We start from the raw sequence: 17,705 nt of genomic DNA on the forward strand, positions 1-17,705 counted from the left end.
ATGTTTTTGCAAACTTAAGGTCATCACTAGGTAAAACATAATACTCTTTGAAGTTAAGTATTTTCACAAAGAGAGGACCAACAATATCAAAAGATTGAATAAAGATTTGTATTATTTTATTTATTTTTAAGAACATGTTTAAGAACCCTCATTATCTCCACGAATATTGCATATTTTTCTATTCTAAGACCACCAAAATTACGTTTTAATATAGAAAATAACATATTTATGTGATGCTAAAGTCGAAGTCCTTAAATATTTTTGAAATATTTACAAAATATGCTCTTTCTATCATCGATACTTTAATACAGAGCAAATTTAGTAAATGTCATCACATTATTTTTTCATAAATCGTTTTCGAACTTTTGAAATATTTATTTTAAACCAGTTTTCTACATTTAATATGTGAATTATATCAAAAGTAGATGGGCGATACTTGTAAATCTATTTAAACTATTAGTTTGCTATTATTGAAGAACTTTATAATTTTTTTTTCTTATGTATGGAATTAAAGATAATTTTGCCGATTCCAACTGGTTTTTCTATATGAGTTAAATATGCCAAGTGAAATTGGACTTGCCAATATTGTAAATTGAAGTATGGACTATATATCGATTTTCATTGATTGATGAATAACTCGGAGTAATGTAATTGTTGATAATGAAAAATAGTTTTCAATTGCTGGTAAGGGCCAATGTATGTTCAATAGCTCCGAAAGCAAAAAATGCACGTTTAGAAAAAGACGATAACGATTAAATTACAAAATCGATAACGACGACGATTAAATTACAAAATCAATAATGACCCTTTAATTACTCACTTGACTCCAGCATGCTAAAAATATATCTGACCCACCCTATTTTAGACCTGAAAATATTACATCTTACAGTTCACTTACTCACATCATATTTTAATTCAAAAATCATATAACCTTAAACAGCAGAATTGAAGATTAAGTATTATGGATATCAATGCACTCTGAAAATCTGACAATTGAGGATAAAGGTGAACAATCCCATATGACAGTGCTGCACCTATAGCTAATTTTGTTGATATATATTATTTTTATAAATTAGCAAACGGGTGACCGAGTATGGATGTAATACTCATTTGCAATTAAAATAAATAAAGTAGTAAGTGTGTCATCCCACCCTTGACTTATTGATGTCCAAGCTGAGTGTAATACCATTTTCGTTGATTAAATTTAAATTCACTCAGCGCATATCCCAGCCAATAGTTTGACAGATCAGTCTTTTGCAACACAGTTTATAAAATTAGAAAAAAAAGTAAATTTAGTTAATTTATCACAAGAGAATGTCATATGGGCCTTATTTTTTTAATATAAAATATGGTTTATCTTCGACTCTTAGTCCTTAATAAACTATCATAATTGTTTCTTAGGTTATTCAATTCATTTTTCAAATTTCGTATTTCACTAACTTGTCTCTCAAGCACTCCGCCAATATAATAATCAAGAACACTATTATGTATATCATTTAATGAACGCAATGATTTAGAAAGGATTTGCGCTACTCTTATGTTTTGTTCTGAAACTAAATAATTATAATTTACGTAGTTAATTAGATTCATGAATGTTATATCACTTTCAATAAGAGATATGACATAGTTGTTACAATCCATTCCTTTTTGCTGGCAAATCCTGAAAACAGAGTCAGCAAAATCAAATCCAAAATCTTTGAAAATATTTAGGCATTTCGTTATTCCAATACTCGTCAAATTTGTTGCAACGAAATTAATTAGTTGTTGAGAAAATCCTATTTGCTTAGAATAAATTAGTCGATCATCAAGTGTTGACATTTCAATTGTTTGGCCATTATATCTTTGTGCAAACCATGATACCATGTCATCACTTTTCAATACTTGCCCAATTTGAAAAATATCTTGAATTACTTGATCTTTTATTAAACTTTGATCTGGAGCGCCTTGGAAAACTGACTCAAGAAGCTTATATGTATTATCATCTTTTACATCGCATTTGAAAGTAAATTCATGTTTGCTTGAATCTAAAATAAAAATATTTTTAATTGAATCGCTTATGGAAGTGGCAAAGATTATGTTTGATATGAAAGAATGATCATTTATAGTGATGTTTACTTCGCAGTTTTGATTGATCTTGTTTGTTGCCATATTACATAACGTTTTGTTGAGGTAATACATTTTTAATGAGTTGGAATTTTTTCAATCATTCAAAAAATTTCCAATTCAGAAATAAAAATTAATTAATACAATAAGTTAGTCATCTATCAGAAAGTCATTTAATCAAATAAAAACTTAAAAACAATTTGGTAAAAAAATAATTTCGAAATTGAATCAATGTTTTTAACATTTTAACAATAAAACTTAATAACACATTGAATGTTGTCAGCATTTCTTCTATTCTTAGATTTAACCCACTTTTTGTCAGAAAAAACCATTTGGATAATTTTTCTTGATTCTTCCTTTCATCGATATGCATATAAATTGCCAATGAATTAAGTGTATACGACACTATATAGAAGTTGTACGTGAAATTACTGAAGTTCCAAATTTCAATTCAAATTTTAACATCAAAGTAGGAGAAAAACTAAGGGAATGAAAAAAGATGCAAGTAAACTTAAAGTTTATCTCAAACATTTCATATAAAAATTGTATCAATGAAAGATTTCTTCAAGAAATCTTTCAAAACATATAATAAGATTAAAGAGTTAATCTCCAATATTATAGGAGAAAAACTCAACAAATTGATGTGGAATGTCCTTAAAATATGGATGTAATAATGCTTCATTTGCAGAAATCCTGTTTGCAGGATTTAGAGTAAGTAACTTCTTGATAAGATCGACCAGCTCTGGGTTTATATTATTAAAGCAACTGTAGAAGTCTTCGGAGAGGTGTAAAGACATTTTGTTGATTACTCTGTAGAATTCAGGCCATTCTTCTTCTGAAGGTTGTCCTAGTATATTGGAAATGCGAGCAAGCATGTCAATGTTAGAATCTCCGGGAAATAATACTTGGCCTCTCGCCATCTCAGCGATAATGCATCCTGCGCTCCAAACATCAATACCAAGACCATAGTAATCTGTTCCTACTAGTAATTCTGGGGCTGTGTACCATAATAATTGACTCGTGTTGACTGACCTTGACATTGGATGATGATAAGCACGGGCCTTACCAAATCCTCCAATTTTAAGTAAACCTTTCGCATTTATTAATATGTTAGACGGTTCAATTTGTTGATGAATATATCCGACACTATGGATATAGTTGATTCCGGAAAGTAGTTGGTATGCATAAGACTGGAGAAGAGGTGGATCAAGTGGTCTGCTTCGCTTTTCGAGAAACTGTCTCAAATTTTTAGCCATGTATTCGAAAGCGACAGCAAGCTGTTCATTTTCAGTAATGACTTCACGTAATGTTATTATGTTTGGATGTGACATGTTTCTAAGGGTTGTGATTTCTCTCATTGAAGAAATTGTCACTCCATCTTCTTCCTGGTCCATTTTCGATACTTTCAAAGCAACAATTTCATTTGAGCGTAAGTCTGTGGCTTTATATATCACAGGTGATGTCCCTTCCGTAATTTTATCACCAATAAGATATCCAGAAATCATATAAAAAATTTTTTTTCACTCTTCTTTTGAGAGTAAAAACATTTATCTCTCAAAGCTGATTCAAGAAAATAAAATGATCAGCTTTGGGTAAACATTAAAAATTTTGATAAAATTGATTCATTTTCTCCTATTGTTTCGATAATTTCAGATGTCAAAATATCAAAAATTCAACGTAGAAGGATTTATCTGTGAAAAATGGTTTATAAAGTATCTTAGTAAGTGGTTCATACCTAAGGCATTATTCCGATTAATTTTTTAACCGCATCAAATTCATCATTGATGTGTTTAATGTCTTAAAAGGAAACATATTTGATGCATCATAAATATAAATGCTACCATCTTTTTCTTTATTGAATTATGAATGTCCAAAATTATGTTAATGAAATATCACAATTTATCTAATTTGATATTTATGATTAAACAAAGAGATGACTAATAACTAAAGTCTGTAGCTTAAATTAATGCTATATATTCCCTTATACTCATAGAAACCATCGAAGATTCTTTTATTTCATGAATTAAAATGAAAGATTTTGAATCAAATTGTAATTTATTGATTCGTGCAATCATTTTTAACATCTAATATTAAATACGACTTACTTGTCAAAAATTAACGGTTAATTTCGACTTCAGTTTTTCGACTTTTAGATTTATAATGTTTGAACTAAACCACCAATATATTGGAGCTCATATTAGGGATTACATTGAAAATAATAATATGTTTGATCTTTTCGAATTATCAGATGTAAAATCAATCCTTAAATATGCAAATTTAAACTTAGATAACTTTAGTCAGCTTCTCATGCAATCAGCACCTATTTTTAAATTACCTGATCTTTGCAAATGTATTGTCAATACCAATGTTCGTATCAATAATATTCGAGAAGTTATTTTATTATTAAAATCAATCAGAAAATACATGAATTTCGGAATATTTGATCAAGCCATTGCCATTTTAAAACAAACTAGCAATGAAATAGAATCACTTCAATCTCAAACAGATCGTTACAGAAAAGTATATCTTGAACAGATTGAGAAATTCAAAAATTCCAATGATTTCAAAAGCATTTATGAATTTTTTGAGAAATTGTCAACTAAAGAAAGGAAAGATATGATTCAACAAGCATGCGATGAAGGTTTGAACAATAAGAAAGGAGAATACGGAAGAAATATACTTCATGAAGCATCATGCAGAGGAAATCTTGCACTTGTTAAAAATCTGATTGAATGCAACTGTGACAAAGAAGCACCAACAAAGTTTGGATATACTCCCTTAATATGTGCATCATATTATGGACATCTTGATGTTGTAAAATACCTTATATCAGTTGGAGCCGATAAAGAAGCAATAAGTGATGATCAGGAAACACCGTTAATTTGGGCATCATATAGAGGTCATCTTGAAATTGTCAAGTATCTAATTTCTGTAGGAGCCAAAATGGAATCAAAAAGCTACTTTGGATGGACACCTCTTATTTGGGCTTCACGTGAAGGCAACCTTGATATTGTTAAGTATCTTATACAAAAACATGCCAAAAAAGAAGAAAAGGATTATGACGGTTGGACACCTCTAATTCATGCCTCAGCAGAAGGTCAACGTGATATTGTGAAATATTTGATATCAATCAACTGTAACAAAGAAGCAAGAGATGATGATGGATGGACCCCACTTATTTGGGCCGCTTATAACGGCCATCTCGAGGTGTTTAAATACCTCATATCTCAAGGAGCTAATTTACATGCAAGGGATAATGATGGAGATACAGCATTGGATTATGCAAAACGTGAAGGTCACCGCAAAATTGTTAACTACATTTATTCGTTAGACACAAATTAAACATTAAAATTATTTTATTATATTTTAAAATTCAATATTAGTTTTAAAGTTTTTTTAAGTGCTTAGAATTATAAAAAAAGAAGACTACACCATATAAATTTTGAACCTTAACGATATCCTTTGTTTGGCCTTACTGTATTTATCGTTAATAATGAATTTTGATTTTAAATTTTGCTAAAATGAATCAAAACTACTTGTGATTAAACAAAACCTCAAAGAATAAAATATGTCTAACATAAATGAAATGCATTTAAAAAAGAAAATATCAATTAAAAATTTTTTATTATAAAAATTAGTCATTTATTCATAAAATTATAAATCAGTCTTTTTATCGCTCATAACGATAGTCTCTGGGCTAAGCGGTGGTTTGTTATCATTAGTTCCCCATAATTGCCAGTGATCGAGTTGGCAAACGGCAACTTTGAACTTCTCAATCCATGCTTTCTCCTTTTCGTGATCAATCTTTGGTCCGATTTCTGCATTATAATATCCAAGTGGTCTATTTACCTGGAATTTGCCGTAAGTGAATGCTGTGTATTCGGAAAACAGTAACTGTTCGATAGAGCCACTTCCTTTTTCTGAATAATATTGTTCATCACCTGCATTTGAAATTACAAATGAAACTTTCTTGGATTGGCCGTCAACATTGATCAAAACACGTTCAATCCAGGCTTCAAAGCAAGCAGGGAATCTGAAATACCACATTGGACCGATAACAAGGATGTGTGTGCACCAATTAATGTTATCAACTTGTTTTGTGATTGTATCTACGAGATTTCCATCTTTGGAGTTCTCGAAGTAATCAAAGTAAGATGTTTTCTTGACCTTAAAGTCACTTTCTGTAAGAACTCTGTCGAAACCTTCTTCAATTAAAACAACTTCGCGGACTTCGTGATTTTGAGCAAGCAAAGCCTCTTTAGCTGCCTTTGCAATACGAAACGCTGTAGCTTGATGAGTTGTATCTGCATGAGCGATTAGAATAAGAACTTTCATCATTCTAAAGTGAAATCAAAATTCTTTTTGACAAGAAAAAATCCGAAATTTCAATTAAACTGACCAATCGAGAAGTAAAAATTATATATAGCATACATAGAGTATTATTTTCATATTTTGATTTTTGCTCACAATTTTTTTTGAGTTTAGGATAAATGGCTAAAAATAAGACATTTAGAATCAGCATACTTCATAGATGATCGATTCATTACCGACATGAAAGGGTATTCGGAATTTTTGTCAGATTTGATTAAATGTAAACCTTTCAAAAAATCACAACTAAATCAAACATAGGTTAAACATGATATATTATCAAGCTCATGTTATGGTTTGAAAAAATAAGAGAGATTTCATAATCAATCGTTTATTAGCGATTAATTTTTTTTTAAATTTCTTTGGAGTCGATATATTGATTGTTATCGAACTCGAGGGCAACTGACCAATCATCACGAATGAGAAGGTTTGGTTTCCTGATTGTTAAGACTGAATCTTCGTAATCAAAATCAATTCTTCCTTTTGGTCCTTTGATTGATTTCGGTTCCTTCAATCCAGTAATCTTGATTCTTTCGATTGTGACATCGTATTTGTAGCCAAACTTATTCATTGTTCGTGGTGGAACAGCTCTGTTGATGAGTGTTCCGTTTTCAAATGTGAATTCTCTGTAAACGAAGCTGCCTTTCTCGAATTCTTCTGATTCACCATCATCAACATATAATTTTCCTTGAGCAAATCCTTTTTCATCAAGAGCAATGACTAATGTGAATGGATCGTAAAACATCATTTTAGCTGACTTGCGGATTCTTGATTTCATTGGAATTATTGTACCTGCCTTCATTAAAACCAATGTATTACCATCAATGTATTTGGCGACATCAGAATCATATAATTGCAATGTTCTGAAGTCATACCATTTTGTAGAATTTGGTTTAATGAACTTCCTGTCTGTTTGCCCTTTGTCCAAGAATGGAACAATCAATAAATCACTTCCAAGCATAACTTGGTCATAGACATCAAGAACTTTTTCATCTCGAGGGAACTCATACCACATAGGACGAATTATTGGTTTACCTGTGAGATTTGCTTCTCGAGCAAGTGTATACCAATAAGGTAATATCTTATATCTCTCATGAATTGCTGTTTTAGAGAGTTCTCTGCTGGCTTCTTCTTTGAGTTTGTAGACTTCTCTGTACTCTGAAAGATGATGGCAATGTTCTCTGAAGAAAGGATAAATCCATGCACCAACTGCAAACCAACGACTCAAAAGTGTTTCATCAGGAGAATTGAAGAAGCCGCCAACATCTGCTCCAGTGTAAATCATTTCACCAAGACCGAATGACATCATCATTTGCAAAGAATTTCTCATGTGTTCATAGCTTGCAACATTATCACCAATCCAAGTGTAAATGTATTTTTGACTTCCTGCAAAGAATGATCTTGAAAGAATGAAAGGTCTCATTGGTTGTTTTGTTCTCTTTCTAAGACAGCACCATGTTGAACTTACCATTAAGTGTCCGTAAGCATTGTGAACTTCTCTTTCTTCAAGGTTGCCGTAATGAATTAGGTCTCTAGGAGCTGTGTTATCAGGAGAATCAAAAACAGAGATTTCATTCATATCATTCCAAGGATACAAATTTCTTGCTGATTCTTTGTAATGTTTGAATGAATACAATGTTTCCCACCATGCTCGAACGGCTGGATTGAAGTAATCAGGCCAAACGGATCTACCTGGCCAACAGTTTCCGAAATAAACATTATTGTCTCTTGTCTTAACCAAATAGTTATTTGAATTTGCTTCTTTGTAAAGATAATAATCATTTTCAGCAACCATGTGAGGATCAGACAATGCGACAAGATATCTTCCATCTTTCTCTAAGTTCTTCAACATCTTCTTTGGATCAGGGAAGTTGTGTTTTCTGAATGTGAAATACTTCCTGTTATCAACATGATCTAAATCTAACCACATGACATCATGAGGGATTCCGAAATTGTCAAGTTTTGATGAGATCTCTTCAATTTCGCTTTGAGTCATGTATCCCCATCTGCATTGATGGAAACCTAAGGCAAACATTGGTGTTAATTGAGGCCTCCCAGTTAATTGTGTATAACTATCAGAGACTTCACATGGATCTCCCAAAAAGACGTAAACATCAATGAATCCGCCTTCTGACATGAATCTTGCATCTGAATATGATCTATCTTGTGAATTCATGATGTCAATGAACGTTTCTGATGGATTAGACCAGAAAACACCAATAGATCTATCCAATGAATGCATGAATAGTAAAGGAACCGATCCATACATTGCCATTTCACTATTCAATTCGAATTCATTGATATCAGTGTTGAAGAAACGAATTGGTTCAGTTGTGTTTTCAAGAGACAATGGTAATGTGTGAGCAGGAAGTCCAGAGAGTCTTGTTTCCTTACCTTTCAAGCGGAAAGTCATGGCAACAGATGTTGGTCCGTTCTTGAAAACATCTGTGACTCCACCGAAATAATTCTCCTTGAATAATTCCGGGGTTTTCTCTTTGCTTCTCTTCGTCTCAAAGACCAATGAATTGTCGATATTGAGCACAATTGCTTCTCCATTTTGATCGTTAATAATTAATGAAAATGGATTGTGTTTAACTACAACTTTGGCGTTGGATGAGGAAATTGTGGATTTAACGTCATCTCTTGTTACTTCAATTTCTGAATAATTAGAAATAAAACCTTGATCAATGATTGTGGGCTCGTGTTCGATATCAAATCTATTAAATGATTCTTTCTCTGCTGGGGACAGTTTGATATGAGCTGTTTTATTTCTAAGGATATTAATTCTTAAATTGAATCTGTTTGTATAATTGGAATCAATGACAAAAGTATCATACTCTGTATTGTTATACATAATGGAATTTGGATCAATTTTCCAAATTTGATCCTTGATGTACCGATCTCTCATGCAAAAAGGAGATCAGTTGCAATTTGTGTACTTCTCCTTCTTTGCAGAAATTGTTACTCCTATTAAGCTAAATATAAGCATTTATAATAACTAAAACCCAATAGAAATATAAAAATATGGTCCAGAAAAATTGAGAGCTGTAAAAGATAAAAATGACGCGGCCAAGCAACTTTTTAGCCAATCAAAATGTGAAATTGAATCTATCGTTTTAGGAATAATCACTTATTATTTTTTTCCCACATTTATACTCCAACTTTTGAAAGCGATAATTGAATTTTTCAGAACTTATTGAATTTTTTATATTATTTAAATATTAATATGAAAAGAAATATTTCATTATGAGATATAATGTTAAATTTTAAATGAATAGTTTCACTTACTATAAAGTCGAATAATTTTAATAAACAAAAATTCAAGATTACATCATATGAAAAATATACAATTGACATGAGTTGCATTCTTTGGTATATGAATTGGTCAGTCAATCAAAAAATAATATTAAATCTGGTTCCGAAAATTGATCAAAAATATTTCAACAAAATATATGTTTGAATGTTGATTGTTATAAATCGAGAAAAATTAAATAACCAAACATAAATAAGGCAATATCAAAATAAAAAAAATGAAAGTTCAATTCCTACCGAAAGTGCCAATTATAGTCTCAACATAATGCAATTCATATTCATTGCTAATATCTGCAAAATAATAAATCCTATCCAAAATAATTTGCAAATATCATTGATATCAACAAAGACATACAAATATCTTTCACGAATTTAATTTGTTTCTCTTGGGGAATGAAGTTTTATATTAAATAGTGGAAAATTAATTTAATTTCACATGATATCAATTGAAATCATATACAAATTCAAATGAATAATCCTATGATATAAAATAAATGATCTAACACAATTTTTTATGAATTTTGTCAGTATCCCTTAAAAAATAAACCAATGCAAGAGGATTAAGATTTTAATAAAAAGTGTCACTTTGATGATCCAATTTTTTGAAAATTGAGCTAATTTTAAATTTCAAATTTCATATTTGCAAGCAAATTTATTTCATTATCTAGTGAGTATGGAGGTGCTATCTTTCATGATTCAAAAGGATCATTATCAATTTCATATTGTTTAATTAACAAATGTTTTGCCTCAAAAAAAGGTGGTGCTGCTTACATACTGTCTGATGACTTAATATTAACTAATGTATGTTATTCATTTTGTTCAGCAGACCAAAGTTGTGGCACTTTTATCGAATGTCAAAACAGTTGTCTAATAAACAATTTAATTTCATCCAGCAACTATCCTACAGGAAGTGGCGGAAATAATGGAATTGCACTATATATTAAATGTTTAAATGGACAAATGACAAATCAGAATTCTTCATTTAATCGATGTAACGCGCATTGTACGACTGCTTACACAGGAAAAATTTTTACGAGCTCTTTTATTAATGCATATTTTGATATGTCCACAATGAATAGTATTTCTCATCAATTCAAGAAAGGTTGTCATACTAAAATTAGCTTTATTAATATGATTTCCGTTTCAGTTACAAATATGTATGGGTTATTTAGGTGTGACAATTCAATTTTAATTATAAATAATTTGATCTTATACAACTGTTCTCGAAAATATGATTTCTTCCTTGAAGGCAATTCAACAACAAATTCGAACAATGTTCAGGGAGATAAAGATTTATCAATTTATAATTCAGAATCCTTCAAAGTCAATTATTTTATTCTGGAAAACTCTTTTTCAATGTTTTCTATTTTTTATTGCACAATTTATCCAAATTGTTTTCCTACAATGCAATTTGGCTGCCATCTATATTATAACATATTTTTAACTTTTATTTGTTTATCATAACTTAATTTTAATTTAAATAAAGACATAATTGAAGTCTCTCTGTTTTAGTTTTTAGTTCTTAGGGCATAACTGGATAAGTTCTTTAAGATCGAGTTGATGTTGTTCATTATTACCACAATGGCGACAGTTATGCATCATTATTTGCGTTTCTATCGTTTCGGAATTTATAAAGGATATTTGGAGAATTATTCAGAGTTCTTTAATTGGTTCACTTAAGATTACTCTCTACAAATCAAATAGAAACTAGATTTGTCAAAGTTCATTATAAAAATCTTAAAAATTTTTCCATTTTTCGAGAATTGAATTAAATTTAAATCACAAATTTAATCTTTGCGAGTAAATTTATTTCATTATCTGATGTCAATGGGGGTGCTATATTTTATAATTCAACAGGATCATTAGAAATTTCATATTGTCTAATTAATAAATGTTCAGCTTCCAATTTTGGAGGGGCAGCATACTTAGGGCCTGATGATTTAAAACTTACAAATGTCTGTTTTTCATTTTGTTCGGCGCGTGATTATTGTGGCATTTTTATGTCATGTCAAAACAGTAGTCTTATTAATAATTTAATTTCCTCTAGTAACTTTCCAACAGGGAGCAATGTGAATAATGGAATTGTATTGGATGTTGATTCATCAGTTGGTCATATGAGTAATTTGAATTCCTCATTCAATCATTGTAATTCTCATTGTACAACTGCATACAATTCCAAAAAATTTTCAAGTTCTTTTATTAATGCTTATTTTGATAAATCAACAATGAATAGTATCTCTCATCAATTTGGTAATGGTTGTTATACTAAAATAAGCTTTATTAATATGATATCTGTTTCAGTTACAGATTCATATGGTTTATTTAGATGCGATAATTCAATTTTATTTATATGTAATTTAATATTTTACAACTGTTCTAGAAAATATGATTTCTTTCTTGAAGGCGATTCGATTGCAAAATCATCTAATGTTCAAAGTGATAAAGAATTAGATATTTTTAACTCAACTTCATTTGAAAATAATCATTTTATTTTGGATAATTCTTTTTCATTGTTTTCTAATTTTTATTGCACAATTTATCCGAATTGTTTTCCATCAATAAAACTCGAATATTATCTGAATTTTAATCTATTTTTATTTTTCATTTATTTATAAAAACTTTATAGAGATAAAATAAAAATAATGGTATATTAAGGGTGAACTTACCACTTTCTGACATTCTCTCAATTTTTTGACATCCAAGATTTATATCCCAATTTTCTTAGGTAAAATGATAAATCTTTATATAATTCATAGTATGATTGTTATAGTTTTTTTGCTATTCTAATAAAGATATATCAGAAAGTGGTAAGTGCACTCTTAAGTTAGGATTCTATACATATGAATTTTATTTGGGTACACAAATTACAAAAATTTGATTTATCCGCCAAATAAGATTATTAGCCTTGTGTTTTTATTTATTAGGGCAACCATATGATAAAAGTTACAAGATTAAAACAACGTTAATCCTTATAGACATAAAAAAAGCTACCAACTTGTAATCTCGTCGAAATAGAATTTGAGGTCATTATCATGAGCAGAACCAAGTATTCAGAATTAATCTCATTGAGAGTTCTGGAAATATCATGAAATTGTCCATTCTAAATAATGCCTTTTATCGAAAGTTATTATGCGCCTTTTGAAAAGAACATCATTGTTTATAAAAAAGGGGTATTATTATTGTCGCCTGGCGGTTTTAGACGACAATGCGAATTTTCAAATAATAGGATTTTTAGCCAGATAAAGAGCTACTCCATATATCATGCGTGTTTGCATACTATATACATAGATGAAATTGATGTTCTTCCTTTATTTAGGTACCGAAACATGTTTGAAAAATCTATTTTTTAGACGACAATGATAATTTTGTCACTTTTCCAGACGACAATAATAATTTGTCACCTTTTTAGACGACAATAATAATTTTGTCACTTTTTCCAGACGACAATAAAACATCCTCTATAAAAATTATATGTCACTTTTTAATTTAAATGAAGCATTTCATATTATTTCACTACCATTACAAAAAAAGTCATCGTAAGAAGAAACAGTAGATAATTCATCATGATTATTATTATTTTATTTATTGAATACAAAGATATTCCTAGTGATTGTTATACAGATGACGGAAAAACACTTAGAGAAGTTAAGGATTCATCACCAAACCTCAGAATATCATCTAAATGCGAAATTATTCAAGAGAACTGTTTTAAGGAACTATTTTCATTGGAATATTTTGCATTTGGAGTAAATCCTAATTTAGCAGTAATAGGAAAAGATAGTTTTTACTACTGTTCTTATCTTAAAACTATTGATCTATCTCTTTGTAGCAAACTTACAAAAATTTCTGAAAGAGCATTTTATTTTTGCTATAATGTTGCTGAAATAATTTTACCTAAAGGACTTCTTGAAATACAGAATAGTGCTTTTAATAATGTTGGATATATAACAAGTATCATAATTCCAGCATCTGTAGAAATTATCGGTGAATATGCATTTAATGGTTGTAATAAACTAGAAAATGTTAATTTTGAAGAAGGTTCAAATTTAACTTTTTTAGAAGATGGATTATTTATTGATACTAATATTATTTCTTTTCGTATTCCAGAAAAGGTAATAAACATTAGTGGATATGCATTTTCTGATGCCAAATTAACAAATCTTACGATTGATGATAAGAATAAATATTTAAAATTTGAAAATAATACTGTTTTATCAGCAGACAAAAGCGTTTTGTTTTTTATCTGCAATAAATCGGAAACATATGAAATTCCCGATTATGTTAGAACTTTAGGAGATTATCTATTTTTTGGATCCAATTTAAAATCAATAACAATTCCTGAATCTGTCATATCTATAGGAGATTTCTGTTTTAGTAGTACAAAACTTATATCTATTATCATTCCAAAAAGTGTTAAAAAGATAGGCAATGCTGTTTTTGCTGCTTGTCAAAATCTAACAAACGTTACATTTCAGGGATCATTAGAAATCGGAATTGGTATATTTTTTTGGGGTGGGAATCTTGAACTTGTAATTTTTCCTAACATATCAATGATTGTTGATTCAGAAATCTTTATCTCAGATATGACTCCAAATTTTAAAATGTCATTTACTCACAAAACTTTATTTTCATTCAATTCAATTCAACAAATTGCAAATATTTCTGTGTCATATTTGAATGAACCAAATCTTATCATTAACACAAATTGTTTTGTAACAAATTTTGATCAGACAGAAATTTATGAATTTTGGGGATATAACTACAGTGAAATTACAATTCCAAAAACTGTAGAAATTATTGGAGTCAGTGCATTTGAAAATTCAACAATTAATGAAATATATTTAGAAGAAGGTTCTCAACTTTCTGTGATTCAAGATTGTGCATTTCGAAATTGCTCACAATTAAATTCATTTAATTCCTCTTTAGCAAATTTAAGAATGATAGGATATTCAGCATTTAAAGATTGCAAAAATTTGAATTCAATGAGTTTTGGATATTTAAATTTAGTTATTTATAATAATTCATTTGAAAATTGCATTAATTTAGAAAATGTAACCAATATGACTGATATACCAAATGAATGTTTTTCTGGATGTACAAAGCTGTCAACAATAGGAATTATGGAAGGGGCAACATATATTGGAGTAAGATCATTTGAGAATTGTATTTCATTAGAGAATATTATTATTCCATCATCTGTTGAAAAAATTTCAGAATATGCATTTATTAATTGCAACAATCTTAAATCAATCACATTTTCAGAAACAAATTCTCTATCAAATATATCAATCAATTCTATTTCAGGATGTGAATCTCTTAAAAACATCAGTAATTTTGTATCAAATAATCATAAATACAAATGCATTGATAATACAATTTATTATCAAAATGATACTAAACTCGATCTTATTTATCATTTGAGTCATTCTATTGATGACGTATTAGTTATCAAGTGTGATGTTATCTGTCAATATTCATTCAATCACAGCAACAACATTGTTAACATCAGTCTTTCATCAGAGAGTGTTTCACATATTGAATCATATTCATTCAATGATTGCAAGAACTTAAAATACATCAACTTTCCTCTCTCAGTTGAAATTGTTTCGACATTTGCATTCCATGAATGCAAATCTATTCGATGTCCTCTTGTTATTGAAAATAAAGCAATTGACTATATTAGAATGATCATTGAATCTGGAATCCCTCCAAAACTCCTTATTTCTTGTCGAGTTGTTCATGGTACAAACAAACTTCAAGTTATCAAACGAATATATAATAAGACACAAGGAATTTTCTGGAGATATCTTTCCAAATAAAATATAATTATTTATTTAAACATTTGTTAAAACTAAATGTTCTAAAATTCATTGTAAAATTAATATCTAATAAAAACGAAAAGATGATATGGAATGGATGAAAAAATATTATCAATCTTTTTGGAATTACAAGAAAGATGAATTGTCACATATCATTTCTACTTTCACTAATTGAAATTTGGATGTATACTATTCAAAACTAAATTAAATGACAAATTTCATACATTTAGTTCAATAGATTCTTCCAAAAAGTTATTATTGAATCAAATTATATATAATACCGAGTTAGTTATAAACGTCAAACTTTTATTTGGAGATGTATCGCAGTGCTGATGAAAGATATGCTGCGCTGCGAATTAATTTTTTATGGCGCGGTTTGCTATGGAGTAAATATGTAAAACTAAGAAAACGATGGGTTGATTCCTTATTATTATCATCAACAACAAAAAGTTCTAATGAATGAATCCCAGCTTGAATGCTTTCTGTTAAGTTAATACTTTCATCAAAAATGAAAGGGGAGTTATTCACTAATTGAACAGATATTAATTCAGTTTGATCATTATTATCCAATGAATATATAATAACTAATGAACCTTGTCCGTCATCATCTGAAACTGATCCACTTACAGCGAATTTTCTAATTCCAATAATTTTTTGTTTGTCAGAAGTATAGATATCTAAATAAGGTCTATTAAATTCATAATAAAAAATTCTTTTGAACTGATTAGATTGTTTGCCTCTCTCATCAACAGCAGAAATCAACAAATTATGATAACTTTCTGTCATATTTGATGTAAATTTCACATCAAATTGGAATAAATGTTCACTAATATTTTCAATATTAATCTCACGAAAATCAATCATAATATCATCAATACTAATAGTAACATTAACTTTGCCTAATCCATCTCGATCAATAACATTTCCTTCTACATGAATTGATTTATCAATATTTCTTTTGTAATTTGTTAATGGAAACTTGGAAATTGTCAATTGTGGTGGATTAAACATATAACTAAAGTTAAGAACTACTTCATTCGATTTTTGACCAACAAAATCTTTAGCAAAAATAGATATATTATGATTTGGACCTTCTTCTAAACTACATAAGTAGCATTTATTGAAATCAACTGATTCACTAAAATAAGTAGCATTAGGTACATAAAAACAATATTGTAAAATCCCATCAATACTAAAACATACACGTATTTCATCGTCTGGATCTCCATCTACAGCAGATCCTTCAATAATAAGTTTTTTGTCATCGTTTTTAAGAAATTGTTGATTGTTTGGAGTTTTTATCTCTATACCCGGAATATAATATGAATATCGAGGATATTCAGGAGGCGGAATTGATATATTTTTAGTTTGATTGAAGATATCAATAATCATTGTAATACTGATATTCCCTATGCTTTCTTCAGCATCATTTCTGATTATTTCCGTTGGTTTCATTCTATTATTAGATAAAATACAGTCTTCACAGTCAATTGGTTCTATATCATATAGAAATGTGTATTGTTTGCATTTAGAATCACAGCAAAACTCTAAACATCCCTCTTTATTTCGGCTCGCATCAAGGATTATATCAAATTGAAATGTTTCAGTAAAACCAGATCGTATGATATATTCTTTACCATTTAATATCCAACAAGTATATAATCCACCATCTACAGTTGGCATTATTTTTGTACCGTATGTAAAGGATGATGGCTCTACGGTGAAATGATCCCCTTCTGGTTCACAAGAACATTTAAAAAATCCTTTAGTAGAGACTGGCGTCATATTTTGATTTTATATACTTAAGGAATGAGTTTATGGAATATATTAAAGACCACAACATAAAATATGAAGGATAAATTTTTTCGAATTGGTTAATCGATTGGTAATTGGTTAAAATCAACAAGTGATTTTTGAAAAAATTGTAACGCGTCATGTTCAGCAATCATAAATTTTTAAATGGAAAGGGAATCCCATATTTTCAGCAAATTATCGATTTGAGTTTTTTTTAACCACTTTCTGACACACTCTCAATTTTTTTGACAACCAATCATTGTATCCCAACTTTCTTTGATTGATCGGGAAAAAGTTACAAATCACTAC

The 17,705-nt window shown here is 29.3% G+C and overlaps 6 protein-coding genes across 6 annotated transcripts, besides 3 other annotated features; 2 read left to right on the forward strand and 4 right to left on the reverse strand.

Moving 5' to 3' along the window:
* The first annotated feature begins 589 nt into the window (after positions 1-589).
* Positions 590-807: a mobile genetic element.
* Positions 808-2,381: 1,574 nt separating this feature from the next.
* TVAGG3_0719020 (STKc CDK like domain-containing protein) lies at positions 2,382-3,617 on the reverse strand (the record flags this gene model as incomplete). The annotated part of the gene is made up of 1 exon (XM_001328318.2): positions 2,706-3,608. One exon carries the CDS (start codon positions 3,606-3,608, stop codon positions 2,706-2,708), a length of 903 nt encoding a protein of 300 aa, XP_001328353.1.
* A 709-nt stretch (positions 3,618-4,326) lies between these two features.
* Positions 4,327-5,459, forward strand: TVAGG3_0719030 (ankyrin repeat protein family; the record flags this gene model as incomplete). The annotated part of the gene is made up of 1 exon (XM_001328317.1): positions 4,327-5,445. The coding sequence occupies one exon, from the start codon at positions 4,327-4,329 to the stop codon at positions 5,443-5,445; it is 1,119 nt and encodes a 372-aa protein (XP_001328352.1).
* A 261-nt stretch (positions 5,460-5,720) lies between these two features.
* On the reverse strand, positions 5,721-6,458 carry TVAGG3_0719040 (NAD(P)H oxidoreductase-related family; the record flags this gene model as incomplete). The annotated part of the gene is made up of 1 exon (XM_001328316.1): positions 5,758-6,438. The coding sequence occupies one exon, from the start codon at positions 6,436-6,438 to the stop codon at positions 5,758-5,760; it is 681 nt and encodes a 226-aa protein (XP_001328351.1).
* Positions 6,459-6,823: 365 nt separating this feature from the next.
* TVAGG3_0719050 (glycosyl hydrolase) lies at positions 6,824-9,509 on the reverse strand (the record flags this gene model as incomplete). The annotated part of the gene is made up of 1 exon (XM_001328315.1): positions 6,824-9,379. The coding sequence occupies one exon, from the start codon at positions 9,377-9,379 to the stop codon at positions 6,824-6,826; it is 2,556 nt and encodes an 851-aa protein (XP_001328350.1).
* Positions 9,510-12,433: 2,924 nt separating this feature from the next.
* Positions 12,434-12,466: a mobile genetic element.
* A 111-nt stretch (positions 12,467-12,577) lies between these two features.
* Positions 12,578-12,605: a mobile genetic element.
* Positions 12,606-13,346: 741 nt separating this feature from the next.
* TVAGG3_0719080 (antigen BSP-related family) lies at positions 13,347-15,602 on the forward strand (the record flags this gene model as incomplete). The annotated part of the gene is made up of 1 exon (XM_001328314.1): positions 13,347-15,602. One exon carries the CDS (start codon positions 13,347-13,349, stop codon positions 15,600-15,602), a length of 2,256 nt encoding a protein of 751 aa, XP_001328349.1.
* A 121-nt stretch (positions 15,603-15,723) lies between these two features.
* On the reverse strand, positions 15,724-17,497 carry TVAGG3_0719090 (uncharacterized protein; the record flags this gene model as incomplete). Its single annotated transcript, XM_001328313.1, has 1 exon — positions 15,909-17,387. The coding sequence occupies one exon, from the start codon at positions 17,385-17,387 to the stop codon at positions 15,909-15,911; it is 1,479 nt and encodes a 492-aa protein (XP_001328348.1).
* Positions 17,498-17,705: the final 208 nt, after the last annotated feature.

This window comes from Trichomonas vaginalis, chromosome III (genome assembly GCF_026262505.1).
Source record: "Trichomonas vaginalis G3 chromosome III, whole genome shotgun sequence".
In the NCBI taxonomy this organism is placed as follows: Eukaryota; Parabasalia; order Trichomonadida; family Trichomonadidae; genus Trichomonas; species Trichomonas vaginalis.